The sequence below is a fragment of the Triturus cristatus genome, chromosome 4_2, assembly GCF_964204655.1.
Source record: "Triturus cristatus chromosome 4_2, aTriCri1.1, whole genome shotgun sequence".
NCBI classification, from domain to species: Eukaryota; Metazoa; Chordata; class Amphibia; order Caudata; family Salamandridae; genus Triturus; species Triturus cristatus.
Window position 1 is genome coordinate 82584703 of NC_140586.1, and position 27663 is coordinate 82612365.

The window sequence follows — 27663 nt, forward strand, 5'->3', positions numbered from 1 at the left end:
ATGCCAATAGCTCAAACTCTCATAAATGTGAGACCTATTGCATTGCAAATGCTTGTTATATTTATGCTTATAGTGAAAACTATTGTGTTTTTAGCAAGAAAATCTCTTTGTCTGACTGTATAAGGAGGCTGTTTACTAAAATAAAAAGTGGTGGTGTAGAATTATAACCAATCTGCTGTTACAGACCGTAATAAAACATTTTGCAAATCTATTTTAACTTCCCGTAATAACTATAAGGCCACATCTTCTTCCCCAAAAAAATCCTTATGTTCGTTTCAGTTTCCCTGGAGCTCATCGGCTAGGCACACACTAAGCTCTTGGGTCCATATCTAGACATGCCTCTGCCACCTAGTAACTCTCAGAGGAGAACACAAAATGCAATGGTTGAAATATTGGATTCTGTATTATCCACTGCCATTACTTTTGGTAGCATTTCATTCAGTCTCTTTTTGGTCATGGTACAATTCGAGACCAGAGCCAAAGGGCACATGCAGACCAGAAATTCTGAGGTACAAGCAAACCCCAGTAACCTTTTGGTCTTTTTAGGCCTCATCAGTGATGAGCAAGGCATATCAGTGGCACAGCTAGCAATGGCACACAGATTTACTCATATACGTGTCACTCAGAATGACCCACAGAAAAGAACCAAAAAAAGGCAATGGCGGAATGCTTGATCTGTTCATAAAATTTGGCAATGCTCTGGGAAGCATTCCACTCCATGTTTTTTTTGTCCCACTATGTAGATTAGAAAGACATGCCAATGGGTCAGTCAGTCTTGGCCCTGTGTCAAAAGTGAAAATCTAATCCAGCGGTTAGGCACCTCTCTTCTGAACGTGAACATGAACAATACCAGACATATTTAGACTCTTTTCGTCTTCATCAATGAAGTTGAACTTGTGTTGCAAAAGATGCCATTATTAGAAGTTGTGCGTGTGTGTAACAAATGAAAAACAAGAATATGTCTTTAAAAAAGAGTTTTTGCACTAATGTAATCGCAAGTTTTATAGTGTAGAGATAGGTTGGAGTAACGGAGTGCTGTTCTTTAATTGGGTGGCGAGAGACAATACAAGATTGTGTACATAAATTGTAAATTTTGGTATTTGAGGTGCCCTTTTCACATACACAAGATGGAATGAGCTGCCCACAATCCACGATTTTCTCTCTGGTACAGAAGATTAAAAAGATTAAAACCAAGGTCCCAGATACTATTCGACACGTCGGCAGTATGGACATTAGACACAAGTCCACAATTCCGCTGATGTCAAAGGCTTTCAAAGGAAGAGACAGTGGAGCTAGATCTGTTGAACAGTGTATTACAATACAATATATACACTGCTGCCAGCATACAGGCTTTCCATCCTATAGTTATTTTTTTTTTGTGTGCATTTTATCACATGCGCTTTCATTAGAAGAATCCGTCTTTACTTTTGCAATCGGTTCTGTCTAAATTTAAATCCAGCTGCCCTCTGCTCTTAAATTTGTTACTTGTTTCTTTCTCCTTTGTAGCCTGAATGTTAAGCAATGTACTCTTGTTGGCAGAGGCACAGACCTTAGGGTGTGTCGCGTCCAACTGACAGCAACATGCTGCAGCTGTATGGCAGCATGGTACGAACCCCTTTGTATATACCCAAAAGATGTAAAGAACTGTCACCTAGTACTTTCGTTAACGAGGTTTAAACATTGAATTTGTTTTTGATTTTCAAAGTTTGTGCTTGTTCTCTAATGACTGTGCAAAATATAATGCTTCAGCCACATCCTGAATTACCTATTGAGGTTTATACTTTGTTGAGCTTTTTTGGGCAGGAGAGTTGGATGTTTTGTTGATGAAGAGCATCATCAGTGAAATATGTCTGTGGCATGTGCCGTATTTAGGGAACGGGGTCAATTTTCAATGTCTGTATGTTCCAGTTGTCCCTTCGTCTGTCGTTCATATACCAAATTTTTTGCAGGCTGTTTTTACATTTGTTGATGTGCCTGGTTCTGCCCATGGATGCATTAGTGATAACTATAGCTTGATGTTTATATAGTGCCTTGTGTCACTGTTACTGTTGCCCATTCCTTGGGCCATAGGCCGGAAAGAACTATATTGGTTTGAAACTCGTCGGCTTCCTCCACAACAAGAGCTTAAGTTACTGAGCCACCTAGACATGTTTTTCTGAAGGCGATCTGAAACCACACAACATAAAGTACATGCGAGAAGTGGATTACTGAAAAGAAAGTTAATATGCCATGTGTGATTCGCAAATCTAGACTCAAAACAAACGTACACACTGCTTCTATCTGTTAATAGCTTAATCTAAAAATGTTAACCTTTTTATTGTCTCAAATTCTAATTTTATAGATGCAATACATTTTTACTCTTTCATTGTATGTGTAACTTTTATCTATGCTCGAGGGTCTCCCGGGGCCCAAGTATCCTCAACCCTTGCTGCTTTAGAGCAAGAGCTATCACATCTTCATCCTCTTGCTAACATCATCGTAGCGGGAGACTTTAACTGCATTTTCCAACCATTGAGCAGTGAGGACTTGCTGGGCATGAATGAGGAAGACAACAAATGGGATATTCCAATTCTTAACATAGCTCCTATTAAGAAGTGGTCCCAAAGGGCTATTCAATTGAATGCTTTAACGCTTGAATATGATCGGAGAGCAGTAAATGGTCGAACACCCTCTGATCAGCATGGGGCCAACACTTTTAACAGAATTAGTTCACCATCACTTATAGATTACATCCTGATCGACGTCCACTTATGGGGCGATCTTATAGACATGGTAGTAAAAGATACCTTGGATAGTAATCCTAATCCCCTCTGTATGCAAATCAAAAATAAATGGGGACCCATTGACTCTTAAGTGGAAGAGCCCCTCAGATTGTTAACGAAAGAGTATGAGCCCTCCAATTGTAACAGACGGCTTAAATGGCACAAGGTTTCAAATCAGGACGATAAACTGTTCAGTATAACCGAACTATTGAATCAAAAGATTGAGGAGCTTGACTCGATAGGTGACAATTTAGAGTTAACTCATGATTCCTATTTTCCTGATTTTTACCAAAATCTAATTACAAGGTTGGGACAGTTTTTCACCATCAAGGATAGTAAAACAGGGAAAGGAAACCGAATAATACCTAAGAACCCTTGGTATTCGGTCACATGCAGGGAAAAGAGGCAGGCGCTATCCATTGCCCTCAAGAGGGAAAGACGTGGGACTAATCAGAATGGCTAGGAAGGATTATGCCAGATCTCAAGTGGCAGCAAAGCGCGAGTGGGAAGAGACCCACTGGCAGGAGCTTAAGCTAGCCTCACGACAGAAAGACTCCACGTTATTTTGGGAGTTAATTAATAAGGGGACCCGTAAAGGATCTGAGCCGATACCTAACCATATTACGGGGCAACAATGGTATGATCATTTCTATGACCTATACTCTGGTAAGGCAGATGTTTCATATATAGGAGACGAGCATCACCCCTATACATTGGGAGATCCATTATCGGTAGAACTTTTTGACCTACAGGAGGTAGCCCGGGCAATAGGAAATATAGCCCCCGGCAAAGCGGCGGGTCAGGATGGCATACCTGGTGATCTCCTTTTGTATGACCGAAAGTCTTGGTCACAGTTTATTTTACTGCTGATGAATCTTATAGCTAGAGGCCACGCAGTCCATGAATCCTGGAAGGGGGCGGAGGTGGTTGTGATTTACAAAAGGGGGGATAGGGAGGACCATGCCAACTACAGGCCGATTAGTTTAATCGATGTGATACAAAAGGTGGTTGGTAGGGTGCTCCTTATGAGGTTGAGGCTGTGGATGGAGGAAGGTGATATCCTGTCGCACTTCAGGCTGGTTTTAAGGAGCGAGTGGGTACGATGGATCAGGTCTTTAGATTCTTTATGATCCATTGGAAAACCGTGGTCATAGGGAAAGGCAGTTTGTACTTGGCCTTCATCGATCTGAAGACCGCTTTTGACCTGGTCCCACGCCCCAGGCTTTGGCAGGTGTTGCGCGAGTTGGGTACCCCCCCCTCTATGGTCCTGGATTTTATTAGACCCCTCCATGAGGGCAACTACGCCAGAATTAGGTGGGGGACTCAGGGACAACTAACGGAGAGGATCGAGGTGAGTGGGGGGGTACGCCAGGGCTGTGTATTGGCGCCGACCTTGTTCTCCCTCGTTGTGAATGGGGTGGTAGACCATTTGAGGGAGTTTCCGGCCGACGCACCAGTCCTGGCGGGTGAAAAAACCCCGACCCTCCTATACGCCGACGATACCCTCCTGTTATCAAAAAGCCCAAGTGGTCTCCAAAAGCTGTTGGATAGATTTAGCCTGTTCTGTTCCGTTCGAGGCTTAATCATTAATACCGTTAAAACAAAATTGATGACTATATCCCCCTCGAAGCGGTTTAGAAATAACATCACCCTTCAAGGAAAACCACTAGACTTAGTTGAGTCTTTTGATTATTTGGGCATTCGGGTCACCAGTGAAATGAAGTGGAGTTTTCCATCTGGCAAAAATGCTCCTAAACCACAAGCTGGTATCCGGGGCGATCTTAAGAGAACAACAACTCTCTGTAAGTAAACCAATATCCCCGGCCCTTGCGGTTTATGAAGGTAAAGCACTACCCTCAGCCCTGTATGGGGCCGAATTATGGGGTTTTGAGAACATCATTGACCTAGTAAGATCGGAGAACAAATTTTTTAGAGGTCTGGTTTCCCTTCCAATCTCTACTCCCCTGAAGCCCCTGTATTTAGATCTGGGCAGACATTCAATCAAGGATATTGTACGCCTCCGCCCTTTACTCTTTTGGGCCCGTATTAGATCGACCCAAGAACTGTCCTACTATGCCGTAGCTTTTAGCGATATCATCAAAGCGGATACAGGCCAGAGGGTCAAATGGATTTCAAACCTTAGGCATCTCCTATTTGATATAGGTCTGGGGGAGGCATGGGTTAGCCAGACCCCGCCTCCCAAACAGGATATAAAGAAAGCTTACTGGAATTGGGTGGAGGTGGTACAAGAGACCAGTGCGGACAGGGGAATCCTCACTGAGCAGTTCCTGGAACACAAGCCTGTTCGGAAGCTGGAAGCATATCTCGATTTTATCCAAACCCCTAGAGATAGGTCCTTGTATATGAAATTGAGAATTGGGACTCTCCCCATCAATAACCTAATAGTGAGCTGGAGGGGGAGCGAGCAATTTGCAGTAGTAACAGTAGTAGCTCCATGTCCAGGATGTGGAGCTCGTACCGAGTCCATTGCCCATTTTATGTTTGCCTGCCCAGTATACAGACACATAAGAAGTAAGTGGTTAAAACCTGTTTGTATATTGCTGGGCTCAAGAAACTATCTGTCTGTTCTACGTGTCCTCAGGACAGATACTACCTCCCTTACTGTGATCTGTGGGGTAGCCACATACCTGTGATGTGCATGGGTGTTACGCTCGAAGTTTTTGGCATCAAAAAATATGGATTAGGCTTGTATGAATTGTTTTGTACCATACTGCTGTGTACTGCTTTTTATGATACTTAAATTTTATGGGCCTTTCCCTATTACCTCTTCATAAATTGAATTTTACTTTTTAATGATCAAATTTGCAATGAATTGTCATTGTTAGTTTTATGTCATGTTGTTTTTAAGAATTGTATAAGGACTGATTCTGCTTTTATGATATATTTTTGTATCGAATAAAGCATATCATATCGTAACTTTTATCCGCTTCACGGTTTGTGATATGATTCCCTTGGATTCACCATTTTATGATTTCTGCAAAGCATCTTAAGGCTGTCTAAAACCATCTACACTTCTATTGGACCTATTTTTGACGCTCGCTGTTATCTTTTTTTGCAATGCATTCATATCGCACATGCACTTTAATGAGGCCATTGGATTTGGACATGTCATTGCAGATTGTCACTATTGTATATTAAGATGATGCACGTGCACTTTTCTAAGATGGATGGATTCCTTTTTATTACTTTTATTATTCAATGTATTGTACTGCACACATACTTTTATGGTCTTAATGACCGAAATAAAGTTTTTTTTAAATGAACTGAACAAAATAAATACAGTTTTGCCACACAACTTATCTGGATAGTATTTTTGCTGGTCCCGCACAGTGACTGGTAGACTCATGAGAGCGGCATGCCAAATTGCGGATTGGGTCACTGGGTGCATGTCAGAGTTTTGGCAAAGTCCCCATCACAGATTTCACAGCTCCTTCACTTTCAATCCACTTTTCCGAGTAATTGCCAGAAGCAAGCACTGCAAAATGTGGAAAACGGCTTTAGTGAAATGTTCGGGTGCTACACGTTAGCTGCGAAACTGTGAAAAAGGAGACATAGGGAGAGTGTTTGAATATTCAAGAACGCCTAAACCTGGGAAATATTCTCAAGTTTAGCTTTTGGACAGCGGCCAAGTTCTTGTGGGAATGTTGCTGGAGTCCACTGCTGTTTATTAGGTGCGGTTCAATAGCACAAACTACTAATTTTAGCTGATTGATAGGGGTCGGGTTTGTTCTGGAGTCTGCTCTTTGCAGCATAGAGTGCTTGGCCTTCTGGCTTTTCCTGGCAGGCTCGACATTTGTAATTTGTTGCTTGCTCCATAATTTCCTCATTCATCTGAAAATAGCACATTCTGTCTTTTTTTGGAAAATCCTAACTCTTTTCTTTGCTTAATTTTAGCCTTTATAAGTTACATCAGTGTTCTGACTTTTGTGGCTGGCCTTGTTCTGCTGCAGTGACAGCCTGTTTGTGGCTGCTTTTTGCATCTGCGGCAGCATACTGAGCTGATGATGCCTTTGAGCTCCGACCAAGGCTTCCATCTTAATTTGGGTGTTTTGTAAACAACTAAATCTCCCCTTGCCACATCACTGTAAGAACACACCAGGTGTACACTGAGCAGGTGGGCAATTGGGTGGAATGGCAGAGTGTTCACCAGCAGGTGGAGTGCATTCCTCTGGGAGGAGGAGTGAACTCAGACTGCTCCTGTAGACCAGCCTGTACCTGCCAGTACTGAGGGCGGAAAGAAACCAGGCAGTATGCTACTTTCAGAGCAGACGCAAGACAGGTTTCTCTTTTTTTTTTTTTTTTTTTTTTTTTTTTAGAGTTTTATATAGCGCGAACTAGACCCGAGACATCGGGTATTGGAGCACTTTACATGAGCACCAGTTTCGTTACAGATGGACACATTCCTTTTTGTTAGGCACAGGGTTATTAAGTGATTTGCCCAGAATCACAGAATGTTGAACGTCGACCCGGTTCCCCCAGCTTCGAGGTTGACCGCTCTAGCCGTAAGGCTACATCCTCTCCCCTCTCAAGTGGGTCATCAATCAATCAATCAATCAATCAATCAAGTGGCTTGTAAAGTGAGACTACTCACCCATAAGGGTCTCAAGGCGCTGGGTGGGAGGGAACGGTCATCATAACTGCTTTGATTGGTAAGTGGGAATGTGGACTGGCTGGGCCTCTGGTCATCTCTAGAAAGCTGTTCTCAATCAATCAAAATCTTTATTTCAGCATACAGCCATAAAAGAATCAATAAACATAGTACTATAAAAAAAAGAGTTAAATCAGTTTACATAGCACTCCATTTCATAAAAAGCCAAACTTTATTCTGCCCACAATCGAATAATATGCAATAAATACAGCAGGCATTGTAAAATCAATAACATCTCATAATCCAATGCATTAAGACTCAGAACCATAGGCGTCCACTAGGTAGATAAAAACTTCAGTTCATGCCTCCACATGCGTATCAAAAACTGTGAAACAGAAAAGACACTGCATTGATTAGAATTGCTTTTAAGGATCTTCGATGCAAAACCCTAAAACTCCTTGTCCCTAGGTTATGGCAAACTGGGCAAATTCACTTGTTTCTCATCACTTGATAACCTGGGCGGAAAAATATGACTTGTTCAATTGTACTCTAGTTCCCACATTAGCTACACTCAAAACCCTAGAACGTCCACAAACACCCGTGTCCGGTAAAATGATGTGCTGAAAGGGATTAGGGTCTCTCCACGATAAGAGCAGCGCGAGAATAAAGCTTTTTGAGCTTAAAACCAAGTGGTAGATTTAGAACGCTACTGGAGGTTTTAGGGGTGGCTGGATTGATGTGGAAGTCTGGGACCCTCTCAAATAGCAATGGTTTCATAGGCCAGTTAGTTTGTACTTCTATAGGAGGGCGGCATTGTGAACCCAAGGGCCCAAAGAGTTTTTAAGTCTGCTTACTGACAGGCTTGCAGTATTTTTTGCTCAGCCTTGACGAGCATAGATTGTTGAGGGTTGTTAAGTATGAGCGATGATGAAGGAGACCGTTTCTGAGAGAGGCAATATGACGGCAGCACCCAGATATATGAATACCTGACACGTGCCCGTGGGACACTCAAGTGAGACAGCAGCACCTGGGGAGCCCCTGTGTATCTCAGTGCTCCTGTTGTAGTTGGCTTGTGCTTGTAATGCCATTTTTCAACATTATGTTGTCCTAAGGAGCACTTTAGCACTCCTCAGTGCACCCCTGGACCTGCTTCAGGAAATCCAGAATGTTGCAGATCACCTCATTGTTGGCTGAAACGAGCACAATTCTTTTGACGCGTTTATGCAAAGTCTGAACTATTTATCTGTTCATGCCAGGATTAAGACCATCAGTGTGTGTTTGATATATAAATGCTGAGGCGACCCTGGCAAATGGCACCCCTACACCATAACCACACCTGTTCCCTCTGGGGGTAGCTCGCTAGCTTTTTTGTGCTCATGAGCAACCCTTTTGATATTTGCCACTCAAGAGGATCGCTCTTTTGCAGTCTGAGGACTCAATCTCTGCAGCCGCTGCCTTTTCGCAAAAAGGACTCTTTATAGCCTAATGGTATACATATAGGCCTTTAAAATTCACCACTGCTCAGAAACTAATATAATAGCCCTCTAAGTGTCGACTGTGCAGATGCCAGAATCTTGATGCTTCAATAGAGCTTACAGATGGATCCATACCCTGCAAAGATTTGAAGTTTATTACGAGCCACCAGTGGCGGCTGGTACCCCAAATATTTGGTGAGGCAAACCACCACTGACCAGCATGCCTTTAAGGTCAATGCCAAAGCTGTCAGTCTTGGCTTATTATCAACAGTGTTTATAATGATCCACGACTGAGAGCTCTGGCGTTGAAGATGAAGGCAGGTCTTGTCATTGAGAAACACATGTTAAAAAGTAATTCAGTACAAGATGTGTCTTGCGCATTGTGAAAAAGGCGTTTTTGCATTATTGGTTGCCTCCATCCTGTTTATACTCACCAGCTGTGCCTCAACCACGTATGGAGGAGCATGAAGTGCTGCCCAGCAGACATCCTTGACAGCGCACCCTACAGCTTCACTGTACCGGGGTCTACCATTGGCACACAGGGGGCCTCTTCCCACTCACTTGATTTTGGTTGCACAGTACAGAGGCTCAATCAGCCCCTGAGATGCGGGGGATCCCCAACTCTTTAAGGTACCCCATTCAACCCAAGGCCAATAAATATCTGTGAGGGGGGAGGGGCGGGCATCGTTTTGAGTTACTCGACTGGCACAATACTTCGCCTGCTTTTTCCAAACAGGTGTTAAAAAAAAAAGAATGCTTTACCTTCTAACCCTTGGAAAGCGTAAACATAATTGTATCCCTTTTAACCACAGACAACGATGGCACTATTTCGAGAATAGTACAACATGACAGTTATTTTACACAAGCCTTTCTGAGATCAGAACCTCTTTTTACTCACAATGCTCTGCCCTGGAAAATAAACACACATTTTTTGTTGGAAAGCGACATGCAGACATGATGCTCAGTGAGGCCAGAAAGCATGATCCCATCATAGTGCTCGATCGCTCGCTCATTGTTTAGAAATTGAATCCATCCCACTCACACCTTGTCTTGCTAAACTGAACACAGCCACATCTCATACAAACTTATATTCCTAACATACCCCACCCATATAAAAACAGCTTGGTCATCTAAGCCGGCAAAAAACCTGTTGACAGTAGCAACTGGTCTCTCGGCAGAGTGGCGGGGGAGGGGTATGGGGTTGGGGGGCTGACGGATGACAAAATAGAAACAAGCATTGGCATAGGCAATAGGTCTCGCCTTTGGGGCCTTATAAGTGTTTAGCCATGCAACAGTTAATGTTGTTGCACCAAGGATATTGTGCTGCATAACTAAATACTTATAAGGTCCCAAAGGTGAGACCTATTGGCTGTGCCAATGCTTGTTCATTAAAGGCAGCTTTACTTTCCCCCGCAGCTACTGGGCCCCTGAATCCACTAAGCTTCCTTTTTACGATCCATGCAGGTGAGTAATGTCTGAGGTATCCCCAGAGACTAGATTCAAGAACCTCTCCCAAGATGAACCAGGAAAGCTTCTCCCAGTAGTATTTAGATAGGCTGAACCAGGAAGGCTTCGCCCAATAGCATTTATATAATTCCACATAACTTGGTTTTATCATTCCCAAAAGTCTCTCCTTGAGGACACACATATCCAAGAAAAATGGCGAACGAATGATACCAGCAGTCTCTACTGCAAAAAAGAAAAAGAAAACCATACTTTATTTAAACAGACTTTATTTAAACAGACTTTAGAACAAACTTAGCCCCGCTCACATCTGAAAGGTGGCAATGACCTGCTAACAGCAAACTCAGACTTCAGCCCTACTGAAGAGTGTCTAAGGGGCAGAACCAAGACTTATTAAGAGATCTAAGTGCAAGCACATCACCTCCACCATGAAAAAACATAATTGGCTCCCCTCCCAGCCCATATCACTTTCAATACTTGCCTCGCTTCACTACATACGAGTCAGTACATTCCATCAAATCGCCCTTTGGCAGGAAAACAAAAACAACTTTGTAAACTGCCAACACAACACCTGTAGCAACTGATTTAACCAATTGGAAACCAAGAGATGCTAAAAGCAGAAGAACAGAAAACAACAATGCCCCGCAAATCCGACTTCATCAGTTATTTCTAAAGCTGTGAAAGTTCCCCCTCTTCAAAGAGCATGTTATCCCCTACTGATAGAACCAGTTATATCCTAAGCCACAGACCGCACCGAAAAACGCCAGTGATTATAGTAAACATGTTTTTTTCTTTATCAAAATGTACAGAACTTCGTCCGTCACTAGCAATGTTGACACTACAAATAAATTCACATGATATAAGTACAAATGAGGGGGGGGGTCCACAATGGAGCAAGAAATACCATGCAATCTGACACTCACTCAGGTTGCTTACTATTCCTACGGTGCAGGACTCGCTATTTTGAAAACCTATTTTCTTTATACAAGTGAAATAGGTTTGTCTTCCTCTATCCCAAAATGATATAGTCTGAAATGCCCATAAATGAAAGAATCTCCTTATTCAGAAAAACAAAAATGTTAGGTAAAGACTGTAGTATAGCAGGTGTGTAGCTGATCATACAATATGTCAGTTCGCACTACCCAAAGAACTGAATGCCGTGAAGGTAGTTTGTAAATATGTTGTGGCAGCACTGATTACTGGAGATGATCGTTTGAAATCGAGAAATTAGAGACAGCTCCAAGAATCATAAAGATGGGCAGGAGAAACATACAGGGGGGATTTGAAAAAGGCATGGCAGCATAAGAAATCAAATGAAGGAATATACTCAAAAGAAGTATCAAGCCAGTGGGCTCACAGATCCAGACCTAGGAAGTCCAGCAGCCGTTGGTTAGTTAGTGGTACTTCTATAAATAAACATGCAAACGACTATGAAACAGAGGGGAAATGGGGCAGAGAAACAGTCGCAAATGAGGAAACACGAAAAAAGCAAATGGGTGGAAGATAAGTAAGCGCATAAAATGGGAGAAAAAATGCAATTAATCATGAAATGACAAAATAAATCCAAAACCCTGCACGAGCGAACACAGACACACACTATTAACGCTTAGAGGGAGGCTAACAAAAGAAGAGAGACGGTGTTGTTTTGTGATTGCCTTGATGTAGCGCTTACTACCCCTGACGAGGCTTTGAAACGAAAGGAACAGGAAAGGGCGAAAACCTGTAAACCCATACCCTGTTTTGAGGAGGGGAGTAATCATCGGGCAAAGGGCGGAAAGGATAAAAGGAAATGGTCGACAGAGACATGGACCAGGATGAAGGAAAACAACGTGAAATAACGGGAGCGATAACGAAGACGGACGTGAAGAAGAGAATAAACACAGCTTAATGAAGACAAGCACGTGACGGGAAGAAACAAGCGAAAGTGATCGCGAAAAAAATGTTAGGTAAAGACTGTAGTATAGCAGATGTGTAGCTAATCATACAATATGTCAGTTCGCACTACCCAAAGAACTGAATGTAGTTTGTAAATATGTTGTGGCAGTGGGAAGTAAAAGAACGGCAGTCGCATGGGGCATTATGTAAATATATGTGTTTACCTGTAAAGACCGACACAGTTCGCCAGCGCCACAGGAGGTTGGCGGCCGCCATTTCACGCTTCGGTTTTGCATACAGACGAGGCAGGGGTCAGGAGAAGGTATCATCCTGCTGGGGAATTGTGTGTGAGAATTGAAGCGCAGAGAGAGGCACGCAAGGCTTAATGAGCCTTGACAGAAACCCATATGGCGGCTGCACGCGTGCACGCTCGCGTGAACGCAAGCGCTAGGCAACCAAAAGCCTGTGACAGCACTTTGAAAACCCACACACTAAATTTCTCGCAGGGCAGCGTATGCGCTGGCTCAGCGAGACCTAAAAAAGAAAATTACTTACCTGCTCCTCACCGCTCTGCTGCTCTTCTCCTTTCTGCTGTGTACATGCCGAGGCTCTGAAACTCCCCACCACCAATCCCAGCACTTCTTTCATGTTGGCTAGTATGAGAGTAGCACTGATATTGGTCTAAGCGGGCTTCTTTTCCGCTCCAAAGGGGACTTGAAGCCTCTGCCTGCTGTTCTCTCCAGCCGGCATTGCAGCTCAGATTGGAGAGATGTCAATGCATATGATGGTTTGGCCGCCCTAAGACGGCCGGCTAAACTGTCATGCGCATTGACAACTGTTCTGCTCACCACTCCCCTTTCATGCCTGTAATGGCATAGTCACGCCGCCAAAGACTTGGTCCCTCCAGAGGAAAAATTAAATGATAATAATAATGGTTTTATTATCATTTTATTTTTTCTCTCCCTCAGCTGCCAGCAGGCGGGGCGTGCTCTTCTGCCATAGCGGAGGAGCCGCCGCTGCCTTTCGAGCTGAAACAGGCTCATTTGCTGAGTGGTTCTAATCTGTTTCAGGGCTCTCCCTCAGTTGGCCAGCAGGCGGGGTGTGCTCTTCTGCCATAACAGAGGAGCCGCCGCTGCCTTTCGAGCTGAAACATGCTCATTTGCTGAGTGGTTCCAATCTGTTTCAGGACTTGAGGTGAGAAACGGGCACCGTCATGCACCCATTCCCTTCGCCTTGATTAGCTGCGGGGTCTTTGTGCGCTGGAACCCGTACTGGAGGACAGAATACTATAGCTGGAGTCACCAAGCAAGGGACCTATGCAGCAAAATGAGGGCCAGCAGCAGCTCTGAGCCTGGGGCAGCAGTCTGTGGGTGCCACTCTCCTACACAGGGCGTGTGGTGTGGGGTCAACTAGGACTCCTTTGAAATTATCTTGCCTGTAAAATGCACCATGAAACTGAAAGCATGCATGTGTGCCCCTTTATTTTATCACAGGTGGCTGCCGGATAGCGAGCCCTGGGTCTGGTTTCTAAACGACCCTGTTCTCCTCCATTTTACTGCATTCTCTGTTCCAAGATGTAAACTTAAACTTACCCACTCTGCTGGCCCGCCTCCTCCGGTCCTCGTGCTTCAGTCCCTGGACCCACCTAAACGGGAGTGGTAAACTCATAATGAACTTTGCACAAATTAGACCGGATCACAAGGTACATGTTTTGAGTTGAAATACCCTCCTCGGCATCAGGCACCATAAACCTGCAGATATTGGGTCATAATTAATTAGATGTGAGAAACATTTTGCATCAGTGCTTTTCTCATAATAGGCTTGTCAACACAGTGACATGGACCAGCGACTCTGGGATTATGTCTATAGGGAGCTGGCAAAACTGCTACGGCTTCCATGGATAAGCCCACTTTCCAATTTATCTGTCCTCATTCACTTGAGAGTGGTTGTTTTATTATGTTTAATGGGTTTGTAAAGTGAAGCTTTCACCCTAGTGCTTCTTTTCGCTGTCATTGGGATACATGATAGCATCAGGATTGACATTTTCTGCATGGTTTGATGTTCTCTGGCACCGCATTATTCTTATTCTCTCTCTCAGTGGTCAACAGTTATTCTCTGGCTTGGTGAATTACATTCCCTGGAGCAGCTATGGGCCTATTTTTCTTAACAGTGAAGTTGTATAATTTCACATATTTATGGATTCCCTGACAAAGTAATATTTTCGGTGCAATAATTGGTATATTCTTTGGGACAGTTAAAGACATCATCTCTGGCAGAATAGTTTACAAAACGCTTGCTCACCATCCGGTGATACCATCAGACTCGTTGAAAAGCTGAGTGTTCAAATGTTTTTAAAAGTTCAGCTTTTCAAAAAGTGAATGTCAGGATAGTAAAAAAGATTTGCCTAGGTGGAGGCCTGAAATAATATAAATGATCCAAGTCGGAATGACGAGTGCTTTGGCTTCGAGGAGTGAAGCATTTGCTGACGCTTATTAAGACCCCATTATATAAGTGTTGTGCCTTTAATCAAAAGCACTTAGTAACTGTGATCTAGTGTCATTCCCTCAGTACTGGAGAGATATGGATCTTAATTGAAGCGCTAGATAAGATAGCCAATGGGCTGCATGTTCTGGAGTCGTTGACCTCTCGGCATGAATGGCAGGACTCTTGAGTACAGTACAATAGTATAGTCTAGCCTAGACATGACCAATGAGATGCTTATTAGAGTCAGCTGGGTATGGCCCAGAAAAGCAAAGTTATCTTTTCAGAGAGCAATGATGGAACAGCCCTATTTTTACAGTCGTCACCACTCAGGTGACATATTTAGTCCACATCGGATATGAAGCCAAGGTGTCGAACAGTTTCAGTGGGAGTAGTGAAAGGAACAGGCACAATGGCTGTAGAAATTAAGTGTTGCTGATGGGATTTACCATTGACAGAATCTCTGTTGTCAACAGATTGAGTTTGAGAAAATGATGATTCACGCAGTTAATGCAGTTATCCAAAGCAGCCAGGCACTTGGCAAAATCCACATTTTTGTAAGTGTGGTCTAGATCTTAAGCCCAAGTGAGCCTGAGTGGATCAGCTTTACCGAAAGCATAAAATGTATGCTGAGAAAATAAGCAATAAAGTCAGATCTTGCTGGTACCTACATCTAACCTCTTTCGAAGCAGAGAAAAATTGTTGAAGAGTAAACAATTGCAATGTTCTGGGGAAAAAAGGATTAGAGCTAATTGAATGCTTTGACATTAGACCACGCTGCCCTCAATCTACAAAGTAGGGCATAGTATTTGGATGCGTTGAAGGCTGCAGTAAGGTGTATGAACTCCAGGACACCAACTTCATCCCTGTTAGTTAGTTTTCTAAAGCTGTGGTAATCAGGGGCCACTTAGTGGTTCTACCAGGTAGAAAGCTCTTTGGAAAAGGGTCTAGTATATGATTTGTTTTAATAAAAGATGGATTTTCTTAGACAAGTAAACTCTCTGAGAAGCTTTAAAGAAATCAATAGAACCCTGATGGGCCTGTAATTCAATCTGTCCAAGCCCGACAGGGTTTTTCAATCAAAGTTACCATTGTTGGTCATAGCCTCTGGTATCATACTTGGCATCTTCAATATCACACTGTTTGCCATATGTTCTTGCACAATGATTCTGTGGTTCAATTGCATTTATATTTTCATGCAAATTCTTTCATTTATCATGAGAACGTACTGGGCATATTTTTTACCATGGATAAGCTTCTCAGACTCCGAATATATTGCTAAAGCCTGAAAAACAGACCATTTCTAAAGTTTTCTGATGAAGAAAATCTTCTCTGTGCATCACCAAGGCTTTTTTACTTCCATTTTGTTCTTCTCTTTCATCCCTCTTCTTTTTTCTCATTTACGTTTTTGCTTCTGTCTTCATTCCAATCATCCTCCTCTTTCTGATGTCCTCCTTAGTTCTACTTTACCAAGCCCCTCGTGCCCTTAAGATTTATTTTATTGAGATACCAGGCTTTGTATGTGGCCTGGAACCCTAGCCTTTTCCCACCAGCACAGATGTGTTTGAAACTGAAATGCTCTTCTGCTTTCTCTCTAGATATCAGACACTCAGCACCGTTTACAACCCCAACACAGCCGAGCGACAGCGTGATCGGCAACGGGGGCTTTCCCGGCAGGTGTACGAAGTGGACGAGGCATTAGAGGACCGGGGCAGCCAGGAAGAGTCGGTATGGCTCCCTTGTTTTGAGCATCCCTTTCAATTTGAGACAGATTATAACTTGTGGAAACATTCACCTTGGCTCCTTCTATAGGTATCCAGAGGTCCATGTATTGTATTGTATTGTAATTGTATTTATATAGCGCTTACTACACCTGACGAGTTGTTGAAGCGCTTTTTCGGCGAGTAGCACGCTACTTCGGGAACCCATAAAGGATTAGTGTTGAATTAGTATAGTGAAATATGAAAGTAATTTGAGTGGTGGACAGGTTAGTCAGTTATTTGGATTCAGAGGATAGCGGAGGGATTGAAGAGGGAAAAAGGTTTGCATTTATATAGGGCTTGTTACCCCTGATAGGGTGTTGAAGCGCTTTTTTCGGCGAGTAGCATGCTACTCCGGAACCCATAAAGGATTAGTGGTGAATTAGTATAGTGAAATATGAAAGTAATTTGAGTGGTGGAAATTAGTCCGTTATTTTGATTGGAAAGGATAGCGGAGGGATAGAATAGGGAAACAGGTTTGCATTCATATAGCGCTTGTTACGCCTGATGGGTGTTGAAGCACTGTTTTGGCGAGTAGCATGCGACTCCAGAACCCATAAGTGATGATCACTCACATCTTTAATCTCTTTTGTTTTCCACAAGCATAGTCTATGTTGACCATTTTGTGTCTCTTCTACCACACTTTCCAACAAAACCACAATCGGTGCTGGAACACCATCGGCACTTTTAAAGGCATTCTCAGCAGCTAAGGCAAGGATTGAGCGGGGCATTGAGAACGACCAACCTTGCATACAACTGAGGAGGGTTGATGCACATTGATTACAATTTTGAAGACTTGGCATTGATAGGCACTGTGGGAAGGTGGTAGAGCTCAGCAGTGTGAGGACATGACACCTATGGGCAGTGAGTTGCAGCCACTAGTGGGCATTGGGGTGTGCATGAACTAGTTGGCGATATCAGAGGTTTGCATTGTTGTGAATGTCAGGATCTCATATTGGTGGCCATTTAAGGTGTTCACACTGCAGGACTGTGTCTTACTGAGACTAAATGGCAGTGTGAGAAGCTCGCATTGGTGGGTTATGTAAGAAGCAGGATGTGGTGATCAGTATCAGGAAGTCGAGCTAATGGTGCAGTTTTTCCAGCTAGCCCTGGTGGGCAGTATGTGAAGCTGGAGCACCGGCAAGAAACAGACACAGTTGAACTATGATAGGTACCAGCAGTGCTAGGTAAAGATAAGTTGGCAGTTGTGGAGAGATGGCACTGGTAGGCAGAGTAGGAAACTGTTTTTTCTGGACCATGTGGGACAAGGACACTGGTGGGACATGTTAGGATCTGCCATGAATGGTAAATGCTAGAAGCTGGCACTGCTGGACAGTATGTGAAATATGCATTTTTTAACATGTAAGAAGGTGACGCTGGCGGTCAATGTGAGAAAATGGCACACAGTGGTCTGAGAATATACTGATGGGAAGTGTGAGAGGGTGGCTGTGGCTTGAAGTGTGAGAAAGTGGAACTGGTAGGAAGTAACACTGATGAGCAGTGTGAGAAGTTAGTACTGTTGAATGCACTGTTATCATTTTGAAGATCGCTCCTCATCCATTAATTCAATTGCTTCCCCAGGATGACTTAAAACGGCGGTCTGTCTCACTGGACGATACACCACGGGGTAGCTGGGCCTCCAGCATCTTCGACCTGAAGAACTCGACTCCGGATTCACTGCTTCCCTCCCTGCTGGACCACACTGCCATTGAGGAGATTGACCACCGGAATGAGGAGGTGCGGAAGGAGAACCGGCATCGCGAGATCATGTCCCTATTCTCTGCACCTGATGAGGTACGCATTGCCAGCTTCTATTTCCCCACACCCAGCGTCTTCCACAGAAGCCAATTGAAGGTGTGGGGACCTTAAACGAATGTAGCACATTACAACGCGTGCTATTACCACGCAGTAGGTAACAATGCAGTCGTTACAACGACCACGTTGTTACCACCCGTGGCATTACATTGCAAGTCATTTCTACGACTTGCGCTAGATGGCGCTCTGGACCTAAGAATAGTATAAATTACTATTCCTACTCCAGTTAGCGCAACAGCTGGGAAGGTGTTGGATTTAAAATCCAACACATTCCCTGGTGTTGCACACCACCTAGCGCAAGTCGTTGAAATGTAATGCCACACGTGGTAACAACGCGGTCATTGTAACGACCGCGTTGTTACCTACCTGCGTGGTATTGACAGCATTGTAAACGCTGTTTCCCACCTTAGGCATGTGCTGACTTCATCAACGTGTGGCAGGTTGGCACTCACTAATACTTTCCTTTTCAGAAAGAATTCAAGCTAGTTCTTCAGCTGCCTCTTTGTCAGAAGATCAGGCTCTATTGAGAACCATATGTCCTCCTATGAAGACTTGCAATGAGGATCTGTTACATGATCATAATTTCTTTCTATTGATAATGATGAAGTGAGGAGCATTAGTCAGCCTTTCATTCTAGCACCACAGCAGTAGAGAAAATAGGACAGAATATTATTAGTCTTTGCTGCTACCAAGGAAGGCAGACTTTCATCCTCCCTCCCCCCCAAAAAAATAATATCTGGACAGGATTCATCTCAACTAGGTTTAAAACTTGAAGCTCAGTTGCAATGTTCTAGTTTTCTAGGAAGTAAAATGAAGGCTAGTTGTATGTGTTTCATCCTCCAGTGTCAGAGGAATGAAATGCAGCTTGAATGGTTTAATAAAACATTTGAAACCGTTTCTTCTCCTTAAGCTAGCTCAACACTCTACGCACACACGTTAGCCTCTGATTATCAAGCCTACCGAAGTCGGTAGGAATAGACCTTTCCCAGGAAGAGCAGGGTCAGTACTGATATGTATAATGCAAGTAATGCAAGCTTCCTTCTAGAGTGGCACATTGGCTGAAATGCTACCCACTGCAATTGTCTGAGGTTTAAGCTATTTGCAAGCAGTTCTTTCATTGACTTCTGTGTGGTTGATATCAAGACTACTGACTTGAACTTGGTCTCTTAAGTTACTTCATCATATTTAAAATAAATAAAATCTTTGGTTGCTAAGATGCTAAATTCCTGTGTGCTACGGAGTCCTGCTCGGTGGTTGGAGAAATGTCTGGGAGATCAGCTAACTCACCAGACTGCAAAAATATGTTTTACGAAAATATAGCATCCTGAACACAGAATGCTCTGATTGTAAGCTCATGGTAAGTAAAAAAAAGCATAATAATCAAAGGCACAGTCTTGCCTGCGGAGAATTCATGGTAGAGCTATTTGCTTTAGTGTATTTTCTGTGGGTAAAATTCCTACTTTTAAATTGTTGACGTTAGATGTTTATTTGAAGTCAAGATTTTGTTTGTTTGTATTTTGGTGTCTTTATATTTCCCAAATATGTCTTTTATATTGTTTGTTACTACTTGGTGCAAGATGACGTGCTGGAGGTGGTACAAAGTCTGGAGAAACACAAATGAGAGGCCTGTTGATAAATGCAGAACAGAGTTGAATCATGATTCGAATAGAGAGGGGCAGTAATCTTAGTAGGTGCGTGCACACAGATTGTTCCTCTCTGCTCTGGGGTTTTAGTTAAGTGCTTTTAGCAAAATAGAGTTATTGCAGGTCACCAGTGGAGGTTTCTGCACTGTTTAACGTTAATGTGCTTCTGACCTTTAAGTAGCCTCTTGGATTGATGATCTGCGGCAGCAAATGGACACTTCCAAGAAGAGGTCTTTAAGTTAAAGCTTGTAGGCACTACAAGCCTTGGTCACTGCGAGGGATTTGTTTTTTCAACGTTTATGAGGGAAAACTTTGGAAGGCAAGTTGTTTCTAAAGGAAAAACAGGGACAGACTACAAAACTAGTGCTGGCAACGGTGTGTAAAACTAGAGCAGGAGGAAATAAGTCTTTGCAGACTTGGGATAGCACGCCTTATTTCTTTTATAAAGCTGCGACTAGCAGCTGTATATGAAAGCGTAGGACCTGATTAGTATGTCTTCAGGTGTCCGCCATCCTCAGCAAGAGAAAGTAAAGACGACAAAAGTAAAATACTATCAAGGTACTTTATTTGCTTCCAACAACAAATGCAGTCTTAAGTCACAAATAAGGCACTGGAAAACCAGACAGTTGAAACATTAGCTAAGTGTGGAAAAACCAAAAATTGAAAGAGACACAGGTTTCTTCTCATTAACAAGCCTATTTGTTGTTTATTGCCTCACATATACTTCATACAACTATGTATCTGAATAAAGTTCAGGATTGTGAAACAGCTCTTCTAGAGGACATAGCTTTTATCAGGTATTCCTCGTTCTTTATGACCCATTCCATGGTCTAGGCAAAGGCTGTTCTCCATAAATCATTGTTTGGTACTTTCCTGTAACAGGGATAGTCGGATTCAGAGTTTCCCACAGCATTGGGCCTTCAGCTCTCGGAGGGGTTGACAGGATTGGGAATATAGCAACAGGCTGAGATTGCAGCTCAGTGCTGACCCATACTACCTTTTCCCGCGCCATAAAAAGTGGTGATCACTCAGATGAAACACTAAGAGTACTGATGACATCTGGGACAAGCCTTCCTATCTTGTGTAGACTACTACTCACAAGGCTAATCACTGTATGAATCGTTACCAAATTGGCCTCTCCCCAGGGTGACTGTCGGCACAGTGGATGCGGCCTGGGAATGCTGTCAGTTGCGGTCCCAGGATGCTCGTTTCCGGGTCCAGGGAAGACACCAAAAACCGGTCCCAGGATGCTTGTTTCCGGTCCAGGGAAGACAATGTCGGAACTGGGGAGGCGGAGTGAGCTAAAGAATGATGATGAATTAAACGCAGATCATTTGACTGGGGGTGAGTGCTTGCAATGTTCAACACTCCGTCCATCATCCCCTTTGGTTTTGGTCAGTTGCGGCGGGACACTCGGATCCAACGAGGAGTGGAGCAGGCGGATCCTGAAGGAGCGCAGAGCATGATAGCGAGATCTCAAACTCGTAGATTTGCAGACCAGTGCTGAAATGTGTGTTGGTACGGCGTATTTACTGGGGCTCAAGTTGCCCTACCTGAGGTTTCCCCAGTCGCCACACTGCTGATGGGTGCTATTTGAGAGGGCTCACTCTTCGCATGCCCATCCAAGGGCTCATTTCCCTGGGTGGATTCACTCAAATTTGAGCGGCAATTGCAGACGCTGCCAACTCTGACTCAGGGTCCAAAACAGAAACCAATGGTAACAACTGAGGCTAAAGCAGAGAGTCTACTTTTAAGCCCTGTGTTTGATAGATTTGTGACACCTGCTCCTGTCAGTAGAGTGCATATGTAACCAACGAATGAACAGAGTTAGATCATTTATTTGCTGATACCTTATCTAACTTTGATATTTCCCAGAAATGATTGTCAAATCATTACACAAGGCAGCAGAGCAGGAGAAAAAAGGCAAAGGGGCTGAGTCTGTTGGAAAAGGATGTTAGTAATGGTCATGCTATTGCTATTAATCTCAAGGGCCTGGGGCTAATGGAAAAATGTATGGAGCCCGACCAAAGAAGGCTCCATTGTGTCAATGGGCAATTTAGTTGCACCCGTAAAAAGACGCAATCTGATAGAGACTACTAGCCGCAGATTCCTTCACATAGAATTATCCCCAGGTGTGAGACTGGATCCGTAAACTTTTCTGCCACAGCATCCCTGCTCGCCGGGGGCGGGGCGACATCACGCGACCCCGCCTAGGCGTCTTCCATTTACTTGACATCAGCGAGGTCACATAAGACCCGCCCCGGCGCGCCTATGTCAGTTTTTTTTTCCTTTTCCACGTGCGAAGCCGATCCGATCCTTGCTACGGGCCTGTTAGGCCCCCCCTTTTTCTTCCATTTCTTTTTAGAATGTGTGCGAATGCCTTCGGGCTTTAAATCTTGCACGTTTTGTGGGCGTCTTAGGTCGGCGACGGACTCTCACCTCCTTTGTATGTGGTGTTTGGGGGAGGATCACGGCACCACAGATTGTGCGGCGTGTCAACAGTTGAAGCCGAAGTCGCGGCGGGAGCGCCAGATGAAACTTCTCTCAGCGCGTCTCTCCAGGTCGACGTCCTTCCTTCGGTCTGCTTCGGTGGACGGCTTCAGATTTGGCCGTGGTCGTCGTCCTCGCCCTTTTCCGATGTCACGTGAGCATCGCTTCCCGGTGGGTAAGTGTCGCAGTTTGTCCCCGGGGGCTGGTTTCCGGCCTCCCGGTGGCGTGGACTCTCCGTGCGTGATGCGGCCCGAGTGTCGTCCTATCCATCGTTTCCCGGTGTTGGGGCGTCGAGAGTCCAAATGGGGACATTCGGCGGGTTTACAGGCCTCGCTTTCTCCTCCTGCTTCCCCTCCTGGGGCGTCGGCAGATCCCTCGCCCTGCGCAGGGCCCTCCGTGGTGCCGCCGGTGACTCCGGCCCTGGCGCCGACTGGTTCGGATCCAGGCTTGGAGGATGTGGTGCTGTTGGGGTGAGACTCCTCTGGGGCACCTCCTTCAGGCCACAGCGTCTCTGCCTCGCCACAAACTCACGCGGGGGTCCCTGTGGTGTCGTGGGAGGTCGCCGGGGCTTGGGTCGCATCCCCGAGCCCCTCTCGGTCCTTTGACAAGGTGGTCCTATCTAAGGCCGAGCTGACGCCGCTACGGTGCCGGCAGCAGCTGGACCGTGCGGAGCCACAGGGGTCGGTGGACCCTCCTTGTCCCTCTCCACAGGCGGTTGCCTAGTCGGAGGACGAGTCGGAGGTTGGATCGTCCATGGGTCGGCGTCATTCCGGCGCTACCCCGGGGCCGATGCGGCTCCAGCTCTACTCCAGTCTCCGCTCCGGTCTCCGGTGCAGGGTGACTAGGAGGTACCTTGTCCGGTGACACCGGCTGATGCCAACGTCCTGCCTCAAGCAGCGGACTCTACGGCTCCGCGTAGGGGTCGTACCGCGCATTCGTCTTCGGATGCTCCTTCTCCAGAGGTAGGCTGTATCATGGTGTCGTCCTCCCCGGAGACTGGTCGCCGTGTGGTGTCTTTTTCACTGGCATCAAAGGGCGGCTCCCTGCCCTTCCTAAAGCAGAGGTGTTCGTCGGAAGAGTGGCAGGTCCCTCATTCTTCGGCTCCTTCTGACTTCCAGGTCTGGCCCTTGCCCGTCCCGCTTTGCCTCGGGGGCGGCCGCCTTAGTTTGCAGCCGTCGCCCACGGAGGAGCCGCTTTCTCCACCGCAGGGCCCTACGGAGGCAGGTGCGGCCTTCGCTCACGCGGTGTCCACGGCTGTGGGCATCCTGCGCATGGGTGACCCGGTGGCTCACTTTCCGGCGGACCATCTATTGGAGGTCCTCTACCAGGGCTCTAGTAGGAGGGAAATCTTACTTCCCTTTGAAGGTTTGCTCCTTTTTTTCTTGACGGGGGCTTGGAGGTGTCCTGCCTCCGGGGACCCGGTGCCTCAGTATCTTCTGCACCGGCACCTCCCGGTGCCGCGTGACCCGGCGTGTCTTTCCCTTCACCCCTCAGCCGCTAGCCCCCTTTGGCGGACTGATTTTCCCTTAATGCCGCCACTGTTGACTCCGCCGTCCCGAGAGGCACGCTGGCTGGACTCTTGGGGACGCAACATGTTCTCCTCGACCAGCGCGGGCCAGCTTGTGTTTGCTGGCTAGGGCCTCCTCCTGTTTGTGGGACTCGGCTGAGTCTCTGGGATGTGCAGCGTCCCAGGAGTCTGGTCAGGTGGGCTTACGGCATCATGCATTGGATGGCCGGGAGCTTGCGGCGTTTATTCTCCGCTCCGCTCTGGACATCTCAGAGGTGCTGGGTCGGGCCATGGCTTCCTCAGTCGCTCTGCGTCGCCATGCTTGGCTTCGGGAGGGAGTGCTCCCTGAGAATATCCGGGAGCGACTCATTGACCTTCCGTTTGATGGCAGCCTGTTGTTCCATGCCCCGGCCGACTCCGCCATCCAAAGGCTCTTGGCAGGGCTCCGCCCTCCTCCTCCTCCTTATCCTCCTCCGTCCCCTCCTCAGTGACTTCTGAGTTGGGTTGATTCTGGGCCTTCTTAGGCCGGCTGTTCTGGCTTTGGAGTGTGTTTTCTGGCCGTTTACGTCCTTCCTTGGGACTTTGGCATTGTTGGCTGCTGGACGGCCCTTGTGTTGATTGTGTGTGGGTTCTGCAGGAGTTGTTGCGCAGACTTGGCCCTGAGATTGGGCCTTCTGCTTTGCTTGGGCTGCTTGTCAAGCCTTCAGCGGGGGTGTTTTTATCCCCGTGGCTCTTTTGTTTTTTCCTCTGCTGCGGAAGTTCTTCCAAAGAGGGTTCCCATATCTTGGGACTTAACGTACTCTCTGTGGGGTAGTGGTAGCTGTAATAAGGCTTGCGCTCTGCTAGAGGGTTCTGGTCGCCTTCGGGTGCCTGTTCTCTATGGGGTTTAGGTAGGTTGCTTTTGCTTCCTGAGGTCGTGTGCGCGGCCACTCGTATTGGTGGCCCAGGCATCTCCTCCTCTCTCTGCTCCTGTCCTGAGGTCTGGGATGATCCTGAGTCTCCCGTGCCGGGCGTCGCCTACTCGGCCTTCCTGGGGCCTCGGGCTGTTCCTCTTGCTTCTGGCTTTGACTGCCGGCGCTGTTCTGGCTGGCAGGCTGCTCTCCAGCTGGACTGGGTTCGCCCTCTTTTCCCTAGTTTCCTTGGGCCCTCTGGGCTTCTTCTTTTTCTTCTGCTTTTCCTGTCTTGGCATTGGGCGGAAGCTATGTTGCCTTGTGGGGGAGTGGGGTGCTTCGGCCTCTCAGTCCTTGCCCTTGGTTCCTCTGCTGTGAGTGTACGAGCCTCTTCAGCCTTCTTTCCCTCCTACACCCCCTTGGGGTCGGTGGGGTCCTGCTTGTGGGGGTTCCCTTGGCCTGGCAGGGGCGAGGTTCTTCCTGGTCCACAGATCTGGCCCCCTGTGGGGCCCTCTGTTCTGCATTGGCTGGTGGGGTCCTTTCGCAGACCCTCCTTCCCAGGGGGTATTGCTAGGGTATCTATTCTACGTGAAGGAATCTGCGGCTAGTAGTCTCTATCAGTTGTACGAGTTACTTACCTTCAGTAACAATGTATTTGGTAGAGACGATTCCAGCAGCAGATTCCTTCCCGGCCCGCCCTTCCTCCCCTATTCTGCGAGGACCATTGGGTTGGTCTTCGGTACTCGCCTCCCGGTGGGGGGGCGGTATCTTCTGTGAGTGCCTTCCTTGTTCTTGACGGGCGACTCCGTCTGGGGGCGGTTCATTCCTCCAGTGGTTCTTTGCAGGATGGGTTTCCGGTGCCCTGCTGCTCTGGCTACTCCAGGTTTGGTGGGATTGCTTTCTATCCCTGTCCTCCATCCCCTCCCTTCCTTCCATTGCTATCCTCTGATTAAGGGTTGTCTGGCCAGGTCTTGCCCTTGTCCCTTGTGGGTGGTTGCCCTCTAGGTTGGGGTGCCTTGGAAGTTTGTTGTCCCTGTCTGTCTTGGGCCTGGTCCCATTCCTTGTTCGTGATGGGGGGAGGGGGGTTTACTACGTGGGCCATGCGTTTACGCATGTTCTTTGCCTCCGGGGCACAGGGATGGGAGTCTGTCTATGTGCTGGCAGGGTGACTGCGCAGGTTTCTGCTTCTTCTTCTTCCCTGCCCTTGGGTTCTGCGGTGTTGGCACTACTCTGGTGGTGGTGTTAGTCACTGTTTCTTTCCAATTTTTCTGCTCTTCGCACACTGTTCCCATGCTTCTACAGTTTTTTATCTGGTGGTTCCGTGTTGTGGTGTGGAAAAGTTCTCCGAATAAAACTAACCTATGCACGCGACGCCTGGGCAGAGTCGCGTGATGTCGCCACGCCCCCGGCGCGCAGGGTTGCTGTGGCAGAAAAGTTTCCGGATCCAGTCTCACGCCTGGGGATTATTCTACGTGAAGGAATCTGCAGCTAAATTCGTCTCTACCAGATACATCGTTACCGAAGGTAAGTAACTCGAACATTAAAGAGACCTACAACCAGAAAGTAAAGCTTAAAAATTCAGAACCACCTAATGGGAGTACCTGAATAATTTGAGGAAATAAATCCACAGAATGTAGAGGTTCTGTGAATACTATGGAGAGCGCACTACCACAAGTTTCAACAGACCCCGGTGGGCCAATAATGTGTTGTGATGTAGGAATACCATCAGATCTGCAGTCTGCACTGTTTCCTGAAAATACCATCTATGAACATAAAATTAAATTATGCCTATGTGAAGGAACAGCGAATTAGGATATTTGGCAATTGAGTGGTAGCTTGGAACTTTCAACTGATCCAAAACCACTGACGAGACATCCAGTCATTATGCCGAAGTTAAGGCAGGTAATCTATGCAGGCAACAGTCATTAGCTAATGTGCCAGGTAAAATCTCTGTATTGTCTGATCAGATTAAAGAAGTAGAGAAAAGAACTGCAAAAACAGAAGCTACAATGTATACCTAGGAACTGGTAAAGGCACATGGAGAGAAGATCCTGCCAACCTAATTTACTAGAGGTTTTGGAAAACCACTAAAGGCGGAATAATCTGAGAGTGATGGGGATTCCAGAGGGCTCAGGAGGAGACAGTGCTTACCAATATATAATCAGGCTATTCCAAAGAACAACCCAGACCTGGTTTACATGATAAGGAACTGTCAGATCCAACAAGTTCATCAGATTCTAATATGAGCAGGGCATAAGTCTGTTTCCAAAGCAATGGTCCACACCCTATATTGAGCTATATGCAGAAACCTTTACTGCATCAAGCTATTTAAAAGCATGCCCCCCGGGCACCCCTAATGGTTGATTTAGTTTCTTTCTTTGTACAATCTAATTTTTGCAGTCAACCGGAGATGGCGGTTGTGCCAAATGATTGACCGTCTAATGGCATGCCTCGGTTAAAAATATTAACAAATGGAAAAATGTATTTCTGTCAGACTGATGGGGAAGCTGAAGCCGTTCTGCCTCAACGGCAGAAACTAGAGGGACGTAATATAAGATCTACAAGGTGTAGTGGAATGAGTGATTCTGAGTAAAGTTGGAAGCTCTGAAAAAAACAGATAAGGGCTGTGAAAATATGAAACGTGTAGCAATCTTGTTTTTTGTTTATGTAGACTTGAGTGTGTTTGATGTCATAATAGAGAAATTATGATGACACAATTACATGGTTACCTGGTGAGTGCGCAAGAGGGACACACTACTGCTGTCATGAGAAGCTGACAGTGAAAGAATTGGGATGATTTGTTTCCCAATAGTTTTTTGGGAAGACTGGATTGGGGGTGAGATTGGAACTGGTGTGTTTATGGGTCAGTACAGTGGGAAGCACTTTTGTGGG

At 45.8% G+C, this 27663-nt stretch overlaps 1 protein-coding gene across 3 annotated transcripts in view; it reads left to right on the top strand.

Annotated features, from left to right (window-relative positions):
* Positions 1–27663, top strand: part of DOCK6 (dedicator of cytokinesis 6) — a 409103-nt gene that overhangs the window by 51744 nt on the left and 329696 nt on the right. For all 3 annotated transcript variants that reach the window (XM_085600639.1, XM_085600641.1, XM_085600640.1), the window contains exons 5-6: positions 16265–16394; positions 18008–18220. In XM_085600639.1, the coding sequence (XP_085456765.1) occupies positions 16265–16394; positions 18008–18220 (343 nt within the window). The remainder of the gene's footprint in view (positions 1–16264; positions 16395–18007; positions 18221–27663) is intronic.